At 47.5% G+C, this 18,223-nt stretch overlaps 1 protein-coding gene across 1 annotated transcript; it reads right to left on the reverse strand.

Annotated features, from left to right (window-relative positions):
- Positions 1-7,334: 7,334 nt before the first annotated feature.
- Positions 7,335-14,894, reverse strand: LOC136640462 (zinc finger and SCAN domain-containing protein 31-like). Its single transcript, XM_066615615.1, has 4 exons — positions 14,812-14,894; positions 11,874-12,317; positions 11,345-11,477; positions 7,335-10,180 (listed from the first exon to the last, which is right to left on the reverse strand). Exons 2-4 carry the CDS (start codon positions 12,282-12,284, stop codon positions 9,423-9,425), a joined length of 1,302 nt encoding a protein of 433 aa, XP_066471712.1. The 5' UTR covers positions 12,285-12,317; positions 14,812-14,894; the 3' UTR covers positions 7,335-9,422.
- Positions 14,895-18,223: the final 3,329 nt, after the last annotated feature.

An 18,223-nucleotide genomic window follows, 5' to 3' on the forward strand; every position in this document is an offset into this window, starting at 1 on the left:
TGGCCGCCCATTAAAAGCAAGTGCAGGAAAGGAGAAGAAAGGGAGGGGCCTGCCTTTCTCCCAAGTACAAATGCAGGGGGAGGGGAAGACACCTCTGTGCACCTCCACCAATGCACACCTCTAGTGTGCCTGCAAAGAACTACATGCCCTGCACAGCTGCTGCATCCTTGGCTCACTTACACCAGGGTGTCACCATCCTGGACCCAATGGGACTTACTTGGGAGTAATGCACAGGATCAGATTGCACATCCCGCTGGTTTTCCAGGATTTGGGAAGTAGTTGAAGGGGGGGGGGAGAAGAGGAGGAGGAAGAGGATGAGCCTGTATCTTTCAAGACCAAAGTCACCTCTACACACACACAAAGAGAGTTTAAATATAGAGTTCTGAATTTGGGTTTTTAATAACCGTATTGCAATTCCATTACCTTGCAGGGCTGTTTGGAGGATATGAGGGGGGAAGACCCATGAGCCCTGAGCAAACTGGAGGCATTGCTCAGGGCTCATGAGTCTTCCTCATACCCCTGCAGGGTAGGTCAGACTGAGAGAGAGAGAGAGAGAGAGAGAGAGAGAGAGAGAGAGAGAGAGAGAGCATAACCTGTCTGCAGTCACCTGCGTGGGACTTTTTCACGCAGAACTCAGCCCTATACACATGTATAATAATATCATATTATAAATAATATTAATATTATGTATAAATATATTATATTTAATAATTAATATTCAGTTGGCACTGAAGTACAAGGCATTTGTTAGAGCCATCCGAAAGAAAGCAGGCCCCTGCCTGGAGGAGTTTACAATCTAAACACTACAGTTTTGTGTGATTAGTTCTGCTCTGATCTACTGCTAGTCAGTTTCAGAGGAGGGCAATCCCCCTCCCTCCCACCCCCTTCTGCTAATAAGAAATTATCAGTCATAATTTCCACCTGGCACTTAGGAAGGGAAAGAGACACACACCCCCTCCCCATTTCCCACCATTGGGGATAATGGATAGGAGGCTCTGAAAGTATGGCAGGCAGAGAACATCCCTGTGCCTGGACTTAGGGAGGCTCTGAATTTCCCAATGGCAAACTTCTGACCTTCCCTCTGTCCACTGGGAAGGAACAGACACACTCACTTCCCTGCCTGTTCTGTCATTTGCAAGCTCCACTAAAGAAGCCAGTGGTATCTCTCTGTGCCTTGAAAAGCCTTACCAGGCAGAAATTCAACAGGAGAAGCCTTTCTCTTCACCATCTGTTGAGTTTCTCCATAACAGTCCTGCCAAGAACATGATACAGTCCTGTATATATTTATAAATGTTTATTGTATTTACTTATAAATATAAACCGCTCTCCCAACAGTTCAGATAAGATAAAATAAACATATAAATATGTCTGTGTGTTGTATACAAAAATAGACATATACATGTGTGATGTATATACATGTGTGATGATGTATATAAAAATAGACATGTATATACATGCGTGATGTATGTACATATACATTATTATTATTATTATTATTATTATTATTATTATTATTATTATTATTATTAACAGTATTTATATACCGCTTTTCAACTAAAAGTTCACAAATCAAATAACTAAATGGCTCCCTGTCCCAAAAGGGCTCACAATCTAAATACATGTGTGATGATGTATATAAAAACAGACATGTGTATACATATACATGTGTGAAGTATATAAAAAGTGTCATCTTTATCTAGGAGCTTCTTTGGGGGGGGGAGAAAGAATGATGATTGCAAACAAGGAAGACTTTAACTGATCGATCTGAACTGGTGCATAAAGTTCCTTGGCATCTCAGCAATCTTGTCCTGAAACATTGCTTTCCAAATGGTTGGAGGTGCCACCTTTCCTGCCCCACACATGGAGGTTGCCTGCCGCCTGCGATCAGGACCCAGACTTTTTTAACAAGAACACCATGTGTAACACAGCCCTTTGTGCTTTTCTACAGGAGCCGGAAGTGACTGACTTTCATGTGGTGGAAGCCCATAGACTCTTATGTAGTCTCTCCATACATGATTACTCTACCACCTTAACCCCTTCATGGCCAAACAAGCATAGGGTGCCCCTGGCCGCAGAATGCCATCAGAATGGGAACTGGAACTCAAACTGTGCATGATGAGGAAGGGGCCAGTTCAAATCCAGCTGCTGCAGGGACCTCACTGGGAGTAAGCTCCATAGACTGTAATGGGACTCACTTCTGAGTAGACATGCACAGGCTTGGGCTCTAAGGCAGCAATCCCACCCACACTTTCCTGGTAGTAAGCTCCACTGACTCTAATGGGACTTGCTTCTGAGTAGACATGCATGGGCTGTAGGTGACTTTAGGCTCAGCCTCCACCCTCCCATCTACACTATGGGGCTAGTAATGCTGCCCTACCTTAAAGGAGTGTTGTAGGTTGTAAGAATCAGGGGTCTCTAGTGGACTGAAGGGGAAGGCAGAGCAGAAGTGGGGACACCTTCACAAATGCTGCCTTTGAAACTTTTTGCGAAGCACCTGAGCTGAGCTGAGACACACCCAGCTCAGCAGGAGGCAAACTGGTACAGAGCATAAGGACCAGTCTGCCTCCACCCCAACCATATACAAGCATTTATTGCCTTGCATTGTTTCCAAGTGATTGTACTATTGTACTGTTAGCATAATGATAAATACTTGCAGGGAGCCAGGATGGTAGTGGTTTGGCAATTGGAATTAGACCTGGAAGATCCACGTTCAAATCCCTGTTCAGCCATGAAGCTTCTTGGGGGTCCTAGGGTCAGTCTCTCTCTCTCTCTCTCTCTCTCTCTCTCTCATCCTCAACTCAACCTCGCAGGGTTGTTGTGAGGACAAAGGAAGGGGAAGTACCATGTACACTGCCCTGAGCTCCTTGGAGGGTGTGGTATAAAAAAAGTGATAATACTTGCTGAAAATAAATACTTGAAGCAGAAAAATAGATAGATAGATAGATAGATAGATAGATAGATAGATAGATAGATAGATAGATAGATAGTGAGAGTGGTAGGAAAAAGGATGCAGATGGCTGGAGGTGGAAGGTGGCTGGAGGTGGAAGAGGAGAAGGTCACAGGCTTGTTGCGAGGACAAAAAGAGGGAAGGAGCTATTATGCCCATCACCCTGAGCTCCTTGGAGGACGGGCAGTTCAGTATACAAATGTATAAAATAAATAAGGCTACAAATATACAAATTTTTTTACACAAAAAAATTATATACAAATGTATATAATTTGTATACAAATGTATACAAATATATTTACAATACAAATTGTACTGTAATTTATACAATTATATACAAATGTGTATACAAATGTGAAAAATAAATAAGGCTAGATCATACCCCTCTCACCCCAGAGAAGATTTTGAGCTTAATTCATATCATTAAATGAAGGGGTACAGGAGACACAAATTGAAGAACTTGGGAGTAAACATTTATGCGTTAGAGTTAATATGCTGTGTATATTTATTGGTGTTTTTTTTTAAATCTCAATTTTCCATTCTCTTTCCCTAGCTCGTGCACCCCACACCAAGAGGTTGGATGATGTGAGCTAGATAAAAAAAATGACAACTTTCAGAATAAGTGGCAGAGTCTAGCAAAAAAGCTGACAGTTTTCAGCCATGGAATGTGGCTAACAGGATGGGCAGGAGTCAGGACAAGCTCATGAACCCTTCATACTTATTACAGTACTATCCTGCTTCGGTTACTCATAATAATTGGCCAAATAATTTTTGGCCAGGCCAAAACCCCCACGTGGTCTGCTCTTGTGCCTTTGAGAGAGGCATACGCTTCAGAAATCCAACTCAGAGAAACTTTTTGTAGCATGGAACTGAGTGTGACCCCCTGCTGTGCAACTGCAGCTAAAGCCACAGGAGCAGGGGCTTGCCTAGAAATTGGCAACCCTAGCTTGAAGCCTCTCTAGCCTCTCCCCTTATGTAAAATTGAGTGTTGGGAGAGTTAGGACAGACAAAAGAAAATATTTCTTTACTCAGCGTGTGGTTGGACTGTGGAACTCCTTGCCGCAGGATGTGGTGATGGCGACTGGCCTGGATGCCTTTAAAAGGGGATTGGACAAGTTTCTGGAGGAAAAATCCATTACGGGGTACAAGCCATTACGGGGTACAAGGAGGTGTTTGCGCAACCTCCTGATTTTAGAAATGGGCTATGTCAGAATGCCAATGCAAGGGAGGGCACCAGGATGAGGTCTCTTGTTATCTGGTGTGCTCCCTGGGGCATTTGGTGGGCCACTGTGAGATACAGGAAGCTGGACTAGATGGGCCTATGGCCTGATCCAGTGGGGCTGTTCTTATGTTCTTATGTAATATTGTGCACCGCAGCTCAGTGTCACAAAGCCACTGCCTCCCACACTGAACACTCTATGGTTTAAATTATCTTGACATCTCATGTCAAAAAGGCTATTTATCCTACCAGGCTTGCACTGTATATGCTGGCTTTTCTGAGTATATCAAGGCTTTTTTGTATCGTATGAGGCTCCAGTTTCAACTGATACAGCCCAGGTGCTGGTTTATCCCTTGATCTGCTGTTACTAGGCCCAAGTTGCATCTCTCAAGACACCAATGTCTTGGGAAATCATTCATCCAATCAATTTTTCAGATCTCAGGAAATTGTTTGACCTTCCCCTCACCCTGAAATTACCCCAGAGTCTGCCCCCCTCCACACAGCTTAACCATTTACCTTGGGTGGCATGTGGGCTGCATCATGACCACAATATATGGCAGTAGCCACTAACTTAGATGGCTTAAAACAAAAACAGTGGAGGACGACTCCATCCAGGCTACTGACCACAGTGGCTAAGCAGAACCCCCGGAAATGGTTTACTTTTGAGGAAAGAGCTGCTCAAAAGAGAAACATTTGAGGAAATGGTTTATCTCTGAGGAAAGATAAACAGGGAAAAGACCCTCCTGATGACAGCCTGCCTGTGAGCTTCCCAGATGCAACTGGCTGACAGTTACTGGAAACAGAACACTGGTTGAATTGGAACCTTGAGCATTCTTTGAGTATTGCACAGAGTTCTAGACTGATTGGGAAGAGGGGAAGGTGTCCCTCACCTAGTCACCCAAGCATGCCACTCTCTGCCTCACTCACCATAAAAGCTTGTTGGCAGCCTTCAGTCTCGGAAGACTATGGTATCGCGCTCTGAAAGGTGGTTCTGGAACAGCGTCTAGTGTGGTTGAAAAGGCCAATTTGGGAGTGACAATCCCTTCCACACTGGGAGCAAGTGCAGTCTGTCCCTGGTCTGTCTCCCTGGCTATGGGCCTTCCTTCTTTGCCTCTTAGCCTCAGACTGTTGGCCAAGTGTCTCTTCAAACTGGGAAAGGCCATGCTGCACAGCCTGCATTCAAGCGGGCCGCTCAGAGGCCAGGGTTTCCCACTTGTTGAGGTCCACTCCTAAGGCCTTCAGATCCCTCTTGCAGATGCCCTTGTATCGCAGCTGTGCTCTACCTGTAGGGCGCGTTCCTTGCACGAGTTCTCCATAGAGGAGATCCTTTGGGATCCGGCCATCATCCATTCTCACAACATGACCGAGCCAACGCAGGCGTCTCTGTTTCAGCAGTGCATACATGCTAGGGATTCCAGAACGTTCCATAAAAGCAAGCACTTTGTTTTCTGCTCACCTAGAGACCAAACTGGTTCTCTAATGACTTAAAATGGGGCAATGCTGCAGAGCCCTGGGGCAGCACACAGATTGGGATTTACTGGTAGATCTTTGGGAGACCTGCAGAAGATCAGCAAAAGTCTCTGACACCCACTAGAATAATTGCAACAAAAATGCTTCCTTTTTCCAAGTAAGCTTTAGAAAGAAGCTTTGGAGAAAAGCCAGAAGTGAACTTCTGTTTAACTGACTGAAGGCCCAATCCTATCCACTGTTTGAGATCTGATGAAGCCACGCCAACAGGACACGTGCTGCCTCCTGCATGGAGGAGGCAGTCACAGTCCTCCTCAAGGTAAGGGTACATTTGTCCCCATACCTTGAGGCTGCACTGTGGCAGCATCCGCACTGGAAAGTTGGACAGAATAGGGCCCTGAGTTTGGCAGTGGTAAACACCTGGGCTCAGGAAACACTTCAAGGAGTTCCATTCTTGAAGTCAGCAGTTCTCAAACTTTTCGGTCTCCGGAGCTCTTTTAAAAGGAGTCTCAGGCAGCCCCGTTGGCATATGCGAGGAGTCTTGGAGAGCCCCAGAGCATGTGCAGAGGAAGGAGAGCCTCAAACAAGGGAGGCAGGAGGGGCAGATGAGCAAACCAGGCAATGTGACTTAGCTTATAATTTAGATAAGTCAGGCCATGTTGAAGCCAAACCACTTCAACTACTCAAGTTTTTACTGTACTGAATCTTTGCTTGCAGTTTGCAATTGAAATGTTCCCACCCAGAAACTAAACTTTATGCGGTTTAAACTTTATGCAAACTTTGTTATGCAAAGAAAGCTAGCATGGCAGGAAGCAGGGCTCAGCATTGCCTTCTCCCTAGGGCAGTGGTATTCAAACCGGGGCGTCGTGACCCCCCAGCCTGTGGGTCCTGGCCTCTGCCCCTTTAAGGGGCGGGGGCAGCCAGGAGACAGGGGGAAGGCAGCGGCGCGATCCACAAGATCGCACCGCTCAGGGGGACTGCAGGGGCTTGGGTGCACCTGCCCAAGCCTCCTGCAGCCTCCCGGGGGTGCGGGGAGCTCTGCGCAACCTTCGGTAGGACTCCCCAGGTCAGGAAAAGTGAAAGCGGAGTGATCATGCCCCGCTCCGCAAAACCGGAAGCAGAGCACGATTGCTCTCTGCTTTCCCTTCTGACTGGGGTGCACCCTCCAGTCCCTGCAGCAGCCGTCCCTGTGTGCGGGGAGCCCTGCGCGAGGGCCTGCAGGGTGCCCCAGGTCAGGGAAAGGGAGAGTGGGGCGATCACACTCCGCTTCCGCGGAGGCAGAATAGATTGCTTCACTCTCTCTTTCCCTGACCTGGGGCGCCCTGCAGGTGCTCATGCAGGGCTCCCCGCACACAGGGATGGCTGCTGCACGGACTGGAGGGTGCACCCCAGTACCTGCAGCCCCCTGAGCGACATGATCCTGGGGATCGCGTCGCTGCCTTCCCCTTCCGCCACCCCCCCTGCAAAGATTTACCGCGGGTTTCAAACTCCCGGAGAGTTTGAAAACTGCAGCCCTAGGGCACAGAATGAATTAGGAATACTATTTGTCCCTCAGCCATAAACCACCATCCCCCCTTGCCCCCACAACAGCTAAATAGCACTAGCCTACTTTACAGAATTGTTGTAAGTATTACTGCAATTACACACATGAAGTCCTTTAAAATTAAATCAATACCTTTCAAGTTGAAATTCTCCCCCAGTGGAAAGAGAAATGCATGAATTCATTAATTTATTACTCATTTATCAAGGGCCTAAAAGGAACATTAGATGCCATACAATATTAAAAGAGAAGGTTTCTGCTTCAGGCGTACAATCTAAAAATGGTTTTTTTTAATTAATTTTACAGGGAAGCTGATTCTGGACAGACATTCCAATATCGTTACCAAAAGAGCCTGGTTTAGGTGTTTAGGGGAATTAGTACACCTGGTCTATTGGAACACTAGGATCTTAAGACTGGATGCAAACCAGTGTCCTGCAGAAATTCCTTGTGGTTAAAGAGACTGACAGAAATATTCTAATACATGATTACAGCTTTATTAAAAGGGACACAAAATAGATATCGAAAAGAATCAGTAGAGGACTATTGTAATGCCCTAACCAGAGTGTCCTAGACTGGTGAGTGTGGTGTCGTGCGAGTGTATTTGGTGCATCCAAAGAAATCAGAAAGAGGAGAATGGTAGGGAAAGATTTCAGAGATCCCTGCTCAGCCAACCCCAGCTGCTAGCTAAAGATGGGGAGAGAAAAGAAAAAGGGGGGGGTGAGGGAATTCAAAGTGCATGACAGTCTGGGCATCTGGTCTATGTGCAGAAGTTTCTGTGAGCAACATGTGTGTGGACACTCTGGAGAGTGACCCTGTGTTAGGGCACTCAGGAGAGTGACCATTTGCTAGTCAAACCTCCTTAGTATTTAAGGATATTGAAAAGTTGCTTACGTGTAAGCAGAATGTTCGGAGAATAAATGCGTAATTTGGGGTGTTTGCTTTTAATGTATCAATAGGTAACTTGGGTATGAATGAAGGGAATTCCTCTTAACCAGGTTGCAGGTAAACAGGGCTAGCAGGGTCAGTTAAAATACAGATTAGCCCTCTGGTGCCATGGGATGTCTGGCAAAATAAAGTGAAGTTTACCTAAGTTAATGCAAAATACAGGTATAATCCAATGTTTTGGTGCAAAATACAGAAGTTACTGGAATTGCATTCAGGAAAGCAAACACAAATTGCAGATACAATGGAAAACTGTCTGACAGGATTACTGAATTTCATTCAACTAGAGCAGGGGTCTCCAAACCCTGGCCTGGGGGCCAGATGCGGCCCACAGAGACGCTCTATCCGGCCTGCGTTCAGTCTCTGATCCCCTGAGAGCCTCTGGCCCAGTTGATCAAACACAACCAGAGTTGTGCTTGTGGGGTGGGGGAATGGGGGTCCATTTAAGTGTGTGTGTTTTATTTCTTGGACTCTGTTGGTGCTTGGAGAAATCCTGGGCATTTGAGCCCATTCATTCATTCATTCCAGTCACTCTTCTAAGTTCCATCTCTAATGTATTTATTTAAATTGTATATTTAAAGGATATTTGATGTGGCCCTCTGACGGAAAAGTTTAGAGACCCCTGAACTACAGATAACAACATAGGATTATCAATCTCCTTCCAGGATGTGTGACTGTGAGGGGAGAAGGGGGAATACAAACAAACACCCAATAGTCCGAACCCGACCAAAGTGGAAATGAGGCCTGTAGGCCAGTGTCCTCTGGGAGAATAGTTCATTTTGCCTGCTGGCATCCATATATGAAGGCCTGTTCTTGATGTCAAAGTAGCATAACCAGAAATACAATAAAATGGGGGGGGGGGGATCTTCCCATAACCATATCTGTGAGCAGAACACTCAAAAGGAAGTTGTAGCCAATTTGCTTCTCCAATCAGCATTACCTGTTTGACACCCTTGTGCGTTCATTCACACATTACGTTTCTGGGTGTTCACTTAAAAGCATCTTAGGCTGTAGTTATCTGGTGTGCTCCCTGGGGCATTTGGTGGGCCGCTGTGAGATACAGGAAGCTGGACTAGATGGGCCTATGGCCTGTTCCAGTGGGGCTGTTCTTATGTTCTTATAACATCCAGTGTGAAGGAGCTTGCGGTTTACGGTTTGTCATGCCAGTTTAATTCACCGCACTAACCAGTCTAACACAACCATTCCAGCTCCTCTCTCACACTCTCAGCCTTCCTTTGTAATGCATTTCTCAAATATATACAAATTGAGAATTCAAGGACTTCATATATTTGCTACAAATAGCCATCTCACAACCAGTCAGCGCACTGGAACGCTTTCTCTCTTGTGTGCAACTTCTGATGAGTCATGAGGATGTCCCTCCTGCCAAAGCTTTTCCCACAAACCAGACATTTGAACGGCTTCTCCCCAGTGTGGGCTCTCTCATGGATGACCAAGCACGTCCGCTGACTGAAGCTCTTCCCGCACTCGGAGCATTTGTAGGGCTTCTCTCCTGTGTGCGTCCTCCGATGGGTCACGAGGAACTGCTTCCTGCTGAAGCTTCTCCCGCAATCTGAGCAGATATATGGTTTCTCCCCTGTGTGGGTTCTCTCATGTTTAATAAGGTCAGATTTGGAGATGAAGCCTTTCCCACAGTGGGAGCAAATATAAGGTTTCTCTCCAGTATGAATCCTTTCATGTTTAATGATGTATGATTTGCGGCTGAAGCTTTTCCCACAGTATGAACACGAGTAAGGTCGTTCCCCTGTGTGGGATCGCTGATGTTCAATAAGTTCAGACCTCCATACGAAGCCCTTGCCGCATTCCGGGCATTTTTTCAAGCGTTCATCTTGGATGCGTGGCTGCCCCGCCACTCCCTTGACTTGCTGGTATACCTGTGGAGCACAAATTTCCCTCACTTTCTCTCGGTAGCTTCCTGGTTGGCTCTCAGAGGCTTCTCCCAGGTCAGGATTGTGGAAAGTGTTCCATTTGCCTCTTCCCGACAACGTCCCGTGTGGTCTTGGCGCCCCTGACTGTTCTGGCTCCTCCCTATACACTCTCTCGTTACCTGCCAAAAGGAGAGAATCCAAAAAAACACATGATGCTACCAATCCAAGCAAGACCACTGGTTTGTCCAGTTCAGTACTATCCACCTCAAACCTTGTGTGGTCAGCCCCCCAGCTAAAAGGATCTTGGATAGCAGGGCTACAGATCCCATAGTTGATCCCACACATCTCTAGCTAAGAGAATCTTGGTGCCCTGCCACCCAAGATCCATTTAGCTAGAGATGCTGGGGACTTGATCCTGGGATCTTCTGGAGGAACTCTGCTGACCTTCACACAAGCCCTTCCTTGAGCCAGGGAGAAAGCAAACTTCAAGCTCCAAAGGGGAGGGGCTGCTTGCATGCTGCACTAAGGCTCCCTGCAAAACATAATGCCTTGCACCCCTCTAGCTATGCCACTGGAAAGAGGATGTGTGGAGGACTGAAGAGTGGCAGGCTAGAGAATGCAACACTAGCCCACCACCCTCCTGCCCTTCAACCCCTCCCACTCTCTTTTCAAGGAGGAGTCATGGAGGCAGCTATGGATGCACTGCTAGGTAAGGGAGGTATGCCAGCATTTGGTGTACCATCTCAGCACCAGGAGGTCTTCCACCGGCCCTGGGGTTCTTGGCTAGCCACTACTGGAAGCTGAGCTAGATGGGTCCGATCCAGTTGTTCTGTAAAGCCCCAGAGATGCATGCATCAGGAGCAGAATCTAGTCAGGGTCTCCTTATTCAGAAAAAGAATTTGCTACAATCCTTCAGCAAAGACTGAAAACTTTCCCTCACCAAAAGCTATGCCTGAGGAAAGGAAGGGAGAAGGAATCAAGCCTAGGAGGAAGTTATTTATGCCAAGAAGCACCCAAGGATGCCGAAATGCCTCTCTCTTCATACTGACATAGTACAATCCTCCAAACCCTGTTTCCTGAATCCATAACTGAACAAGGGCAACAGGTGGATTCAAGCCTCACTCCGCTTTCACTCTTTATTATTCCCTCCAGTTTTTATCCATTCATTGTCCCTTTGGTTTTGTGATCCTCATCCATCTGTGCCTTAATTTCAGGCAATCACCTCCCAGAGGCCCCAGGGATGACAACCACAATGCAGGTGCCTTCCTTGGGCTCCACTGCATGCTAATGTTATTGGAGGAATTTCCAAGCACTCCGTAACTCATACAAGAGAAAATCCTTACCCAGAGAGGCCGCGTTGCCATCCTCCTCTTCCTCCTCTTTGATCTCCCCCAAGATAACTCTCTGCCAGGTCTCGGATGAAGCGTCCTCGGTCTCAGGGAAATTAACCGCCTCCTCTTTGAACGGCCCCAGCACCTGAAATGGCAATCCAGGTCCCGTAAAGTGGGCAGCAAAAGGAGGAGAGGGAAAAACATTTGACTGAAGACAGACATACCACCTTTTGAAATGTAGCAATTCGCATATCTAAGCCACATTATATCAAACACACACTTAGGATTCAAGCAGCGCTTCCCACCAAGAAATTATAAAAAGTTGTAGAAAGCTAGCATGACAGGAAGAACTGTTCATTCACTGCTAGATTTCCACATGCATGAACATTTCTTTTCATGAGGAAAGTATTTAAACAAGCAGCCTCCCACCTGCAGTCTGAAGGGGCACATCTGGGGAAAAATAATCAGACCACTCGATTCAGCCCCCCATATAAACCCACCCAGAGTGAGCTCTCCGGGTTCAGCCTATCAAATACATCACCTGCTCTTCTTGACTTTCATCCTCTTGGTGCCGCATAAGGAAATCTTCAGCAAGAGCCACTGCCTGGGAACAGTTCTCTGGATCCACGTCTCTCACCCAGTTCTGGATTTCTGGGGGAAGGATGGCCAGGAACTGCTCCAGCACCACCAGCTCCAGGATCCGCTCCTTGGTGTGCCTCTCTGGCTTCAACCACAGATTGCACAGTTCCCAGAGATGGTTGCAGATCTCTCGAGGTCCATCCACCTCCTGGTAGCCAAACTGCCTGAAGTGCTGACGCTGTAGTTCTAAGCTGGTGGTCTCCTCATCCAGAATCTCTTCCTTCACTTTCAAGCAGCCTCCTTTGTCACTGGTACACAGGTTGCTGTCAGTCAGGGGCATTTCTCTACAAAGTTCAGGCAGGAGGCGGGCCATTTCCCTCCTCTAAGATGCTGAGTGGGGCGGCAGCTGCATTTTCAAAGGAGAACAGAGAAATCTTAGAATTGCCGGGGTAGTTTTCCCTTCCTGGATGATGGAATACACTCACTTTCTGCATGGAGCCAGATTTCAAAACATTGTTGCACAGACACCGTGAATCTCTCAACAGCTTCAAAACAAGAACAGAGAAGCACCTATGACCTCCAAGAAAAGCAGCAAAACTCCCCAACACTGTTGATTACTCATTTCCATAACTTTATCTTCTTGGACATAAAATTAGTCTCACACACACCACTGGAAAATCTGATAGGAGGGAAAAACTCCATACTTTTTCAACTCTGTAACAATGTATTATGTACACCAGTGTTTCTCAAACTGTGGGTCATGAGCCAATTTCAGGTGGGTCCCCATTCATTTCAATATTTTATTTTTAATGCTTGATGCTATCCTGGTATGTGACAGCATCTGGAGAAATGTTACACATCTGTACTTTTAACAGGCTACTATGCATATGCTTGTAACAAGGTCAGTAAATGGGACTTACTCCTAGGTAAGATTGCAGCCTAGGTTTGTTAAACATTGTCCTGCTTGATGATGTCACTTCCGGTAATGACATCACTTCTGGAAGATTCTCATTTCAAAAAGTGGGTCCTGGTGCTAGAAGTTTGAGAAGCCCTGATGTGCACAACTCTCTCTATTTGAATATTTTACAACATGTTTGCTACCAATAATAGTGATGTTGAACTCAAGATCAAAACAACAAAAAGGGACTTGGGGCCCATCAATATAAGGTGGTAGAATTTTGAACAGCACCATGCCAAACTAAAGACAGATGTGGGAACAGGTGTGAGTGTGTGGATTTTTCCTTTTTTTGCTCCCCCCGAAAAGCCTCCTGCTTGAGTAAGCCAGTGTATCAGGAAGGAAGGCTACACTATCTTTGCTGTATCTGCCAAACATAAGCAGTCCTGTTGGTCTGCTCAAATAATTCCATGCATAGCTAATACAACAGCTTCATTAGAACAAATAAACAAAAACAACAACTTTTGAGAGGCAACAACTTGGAAGGAAGGGTTTTATTATCCCTAAAGGGAATTAGTCTGTGGTCTAATTACTCGGCGTGCAATAAGTCTGTGGAACTCTCTGCCACAGGATGTAACGATGGCATCTGGCCCAGATGTCTTTAAAAAGGGGATTGGACCAATTTCTGGAGGAAAAGTCCATCACAGATTCATGTTGGGTACATGCAGCCTCCTGGTTTCAGAAGTAGGCTACTTCAGATGGCCAGGTGCGAGGGAGTGGAACCAGGATGCAGGCATCCTGTTGTTTTGTGTGCTCCCTGAGGCATCTGGTGGACCACTGTGAGATACAAGATGCTGGTCTAGCTAGGTGGGCCTTTGGCCTGATCCAGCGGGGCTCTTCTTATGTTCTTAAGATTTTTGTTTTGATGTGGAGAAGCATTCAAACACATCTCACATGCAACCTGAAGCACTCAGACTAGATTTCTGCCACCTCACTTAAAGCTGGCATTCTCTCTTCTGCCCCAACAACTTCTCTGCTCCTCTTGGGGGTTGCGCTACCCACATCACCGACCCTTTTGTGTCCAGTCTTGAGAAGCTTTCAATTCCCACCCCCTGACAGCAAGAACTGCCTGTGAATCTAGGCAGCTCCTTCCACTCCTGAGTCAGTCTCTTGACATGAACCACTCAGCACTCAGTAGAACACAAGAAGAGCCCCGCTGGATCAGGCCAAAGGTCCATCTAGTCCAGCTTCCTGGACCTCAAAGTGGCCAACCAGATGCCTCAGGGAGCACCCAAGACAACAAGAGAGCTGCATCCTGGTGCCCCCCCCCCCAGGCATTCTGAGGTAGCCTACTCCTAAAACCTGAAGGTTGCACATACCCTACTATGGCTTGTTACCTATGATGGTCTTTTCCTCCATAAATCTGTTCAACTGACTTCTAAAGGCATTAAGGCCAGATGCCATTACCACATCCAGTGACAAGCAGTTCCACAGACTAATGGCGCACTGTAGCAGCACTACTATACTCATAAATCTCCCATACCCCCTTTTAGGCATCCAGGAGTTCCACAGACTACCCAGAGGCGCCACCCCCCCACATCCAGTGGCAAGGCGTTCCACAGACTCCTTGATGAACTTTTCCTCCATAAACCTCCCAATTCCCTTTAAAAGGCCTCAGGGCCAGGTGCCATCAACACACTCAGTGGCAGGAAGTTCCACAGACTCGTGGATGGGCTTTCCCTCCACAGATTCCCCAGAGGGGCCTTCCTCAGCCCTAAAAGCAGAGGGTTGCAGAGGGCACCCATCTGGGCTTCTAACCTGTGAAGGACCTTCCCTCCATGAACCCTTCCCCCCCCGCTCCTTTGAAAGGCACCCAGGCAGGAGCCCTCACGCGTCCAGTGGCAGGGAGTTCCACAGGCTCATGGATGGGTTTTCTCTCCACAGACCACCCCCCCAGGCTCCTCTGAAAGGGCGCCCTCCGGCGGCTGCCCTGCGCCCCACTCGCCTGGGCCCTCCTGGGCAGCCGCAGCTCCTTCCAGCCCCGACGCTGCGCGTGGGAAAATTCAAAGGCCGCTTTCCCATTGGAGCAGGAACCGGAAGTGCCGCGGTCCTCCAGGGCTCAGCCTCGGGGTCGGGGCACTTCCTGCCGCTCTAGGAGGCGCACCTCTGTGGCCCTAACCCTTTAGGGGCCCGCTGCACTGCTGGGCTCCCTGCGGAGCCTGCCAGGAGGCTGCACGCGCCCAGGGCTCTCCTTCGTCATTCTGCCCAGTCCCCAGGAAGGCATCCAGGTGCCACGCCACATGCAGTGGCAGGGAGTTCCACAGGGTAACTGAGAGCCTAAGAAGAGCCCCTGCACCAGGCCCGCCCACCTAGTCCAGCCTCCTGTCTCACAGCAGCCCCCACCAGAAAGCAGACCCCAGATATTCATCCCCCTCTAAGCACAGCTGCTCGCAAGCCTCAGCAGCCCAACCCCTCGCAGGGCAGAGCGCTGGTCTTGCAGACTGCAGGAGCTGAGCTCTTTGCAAGATCGTTGGCTGCTAAGTGTAGCCTCAGGGCTGGAGGCAACCGGTTCTGATTTTCCGGAACCCTGTGGAGACCCACCCAAAGTCGGGTCATGACCCCCCCAGGGAGTCCCATCCCACAGTTTTTGGAACCCCTGTGGAGTTGGAGATGAGCAGAAAGGCAGGCCTGATCGCCAAATAGCTCTGCACACACTCCTCCACTCTTAGAAGCGCGCCTGAGCCTTCAGCAGCTGCCAGGTTCAACGGAAGTAGCTTCCCTTCTGCTGGGGAGGGTCAGAGCTGGTCTAAGGCAGTGGTCTCCAAACATTTTGGCCAGAGGGCCGCATCAAATATCTGGTGTGGTGCTGAGGGCCGGAAAAATAATTTAAATATAAAATTTAAATAAATAAATTTGAGATGGAACTTAGATGAGTGAACAAATGAATGAATGGGTTCATTCATTCAACCTCTCTTGCCCTCAGAACACCCTCCAGACACAATCAGAGCGCAATTCTGGTCATGTTCAGTTGAGCGGGCCAGAGGCTTTCAGGGGACAAGAGTTTGGCCACGGGCTGGACAGAAGCTTGCCATGGGCCGCATCTGGCCCCCGGGCCGGGGTTTGGAGACCCCTGGTCTAAGGGCTTGGACGGCTCGTTCTTTGTTGATCTCTTTTCTGGAAACTTTGTGCAGAGCCAATAAACAGAGGCAATAAAACAGCTTGAAAACAACTTCTGCTCCACACTTTGAGTTTTTTCTTAATATCAAAGGAATAGAAAAATTATTTGTATCTGACTGATACTGATACTTTCAAGATAGAGGTTGAAAGAGAAGATGTTTCAGAGCTCATTGATAAATTAAAAATCAGTGTCACTGGGCCTGATGGCATCCACCCAAGAGTTATTAAGGAATTGAAGAATGAAGTTGCTGATCTCTTGTTTAAATATGCAACTTGTCCCTCAAAACGGCCATGGTGCCAAAGGATAGGAGGATTGCAAATGTCATACCAATCTTTAAAAAGGGAAAGAGGGGGGACCAGGGAAACTATAGATTTTAGGTCAACCTAAAATCTATACTGGGTAAGATGGTGAAATGCCTCATCAAAGATAGAATCTCAAAACACATAAACGAACAAGCCTTGCTGAGGGAGAATCAGCCTGGCTTCTGTAAGGGTAAGTCTTGCCTCACAAACCTTATAGAATTCTTTGAAAAGGTCAACTGGCATGTGGATGTGGGAGAACCCGTAGACATATATCTGGACTTTCAGAAGGCGTTGGACACAGTTCCTCACCAAAGGCTACTGAAAAAACTCCACAGTCAGGGAATTACAGGACAGGTCCTCTCCTGGATTGAGACCTGGTTGAAGACCAGAAAACAGAGAGTGGGTGTCAATGGGCAATTTTCTCAATGGAGAGAGGTGAAAAGTGGTGTACCCCAAGGATCTGTCCTGGGACCGGTGCTTTTCAACCATAAATGACCTTGAGACGGGTGAGCACTGAGGTGGCAAAGTTTGCAGACGTCATCAAACTTTTCCAAGTGGTGAAGACCTGAAGTGATTGTGAGGAGCTCCAGAAGGATCTCTCCAAACTGGCAGAATGGGCAGCAAAATGGCAGATGTGTTTCAATGTCAGTAAGTGTAAAGTCATGCACATTGGGGCAAAAAATCAAAACTTCACATATAGGCTGATGGGTTCTGAGCTGTCTGTGACAGATCAGGAGAGAGATCTTGGGGTGGTGGTGGACAGGTTGATGAAAGTGTCAACCCAATGTGTGGCAGCAGTGAAGAAGGCCAATTCTATGCTTGGGATCATTAGGAAAGGTATTGAGAACAAAACGGCTAATATTATAATGCCGTTATACAAATCGATGGTAAGGCCACACCTGGAGACTTGTGTCCAGTTCTGGTCGCCACATCTCAAAAAGGACATAGTGGAAATGAAAAAGGTGCAAAAGAGAGCGACTAAGATTATTCCTGGGCTGGGGCACCTTCCTTATGAGGAAAGGCTACGGCATTTGGGCCTCTTCAGCCTAAAAAAGAGGTGCCTGAGGGGGGACATGATTGAGACATACAAAATTATGCATGGGATGGACAGAGTGGATAGAGAGATGCCCTTGACACTCTCACATAACACCAGAACCAGGGGACATCCACTAAGATTGAGTGTTGGGAGAATTAGGACAGACAAAAGAAAATATTTCTTTACTCAGTGTGTGGTTGGTCTGTGGAACTTCTTGCCACAGGATGCGGTGATGGCATCTGGCCTGGATGCCTTTAAAAGGGGATTGGACAAGTTTCTGGAGGAAAAATCCATTATGGGGTACAAGCCATGATGTGTATGTGCAACCTCCTGATTTTAGAAATGGCCCATGTCAGATGCAAGGGAGGGCACCAGGATGCAGGCCTCTTGTTATCAGGTGTGCTCCCTGGGGCATTTGGTGGGGCGCTGTGAGATACAGGATGCTGGACTAGATGGGCCTATGGCCTGATCCAGTGGGGCTGTTCTTATGACTGCTGGAAGTGCTGGGTCTTGGCGGCACTTGAGTATACTGGAGCCTGTCCCCGTTTTTCTGGCCTGATGTGCCCCTGCATCTCCTCAGACCCCCCCCCCCACTAGCTAAATGGCTGGCATAGGCCAGAGGAGACCCATCAACAGCCATTTGTCTCCCAACCTGTCTGGTCCTGTCCCCTCCACCCCACCCCACCATAGCATGCTCTTAGACTTTGAAAGTGTTGCTGAATCATGTAGGATAGTGGGGGATAGGTATAGGTGTGTTTTTTCCATGATAACAAAATACAAACACATAACACCACTTTCTGCTCATTTTTGTAAAAAAAACAAACAAAAAAAACACACCCAAAGCCCCCTGAAATCTGCAAAAAAAACCCAAAACTGTTTTCCTACACCTGTAAGTATTGGT

This window comes from Tiliqua scincoides, chromosome 2, assembly GCF_035046505.1.
Source record: "Tiliqua scincoides isolate rTilSci1 chromosome 2, rTilSci1.hap2, whole genome shotgun sequence".
Classification (NCBI taxonomy): domain Eukaryota; kingdom Metazoa; phylum Chordata; class Lepidosauria; order Squamata; family Scincidae; genus Tiliqua; species Tiliqua scincoides.

Coding starts and splice junctions, on each gene's coding strand:
- LOC136640462 (XM_066615615.1), bottom strand. CDS start 12,284: ATGGCCCGCCTCCTGCCTGAACTTTGTAGAGAAATGCCCCTGACTGAC. Junction 11,478..11,873: donor ATGAAAGTCAAGAAGAGCAG/GTGATGTATTTG, acceptor TTGCCATTTCAG/GTGCTGGGGCCGTTCAAAGA. Junction 10,181..11,344: donor TGGCAACGCGGCCTCTCTGG/GTAAGGATTTTC, acceptor TCCTTTTGGCAG/GTAACGAGAGAGTGTATAGG.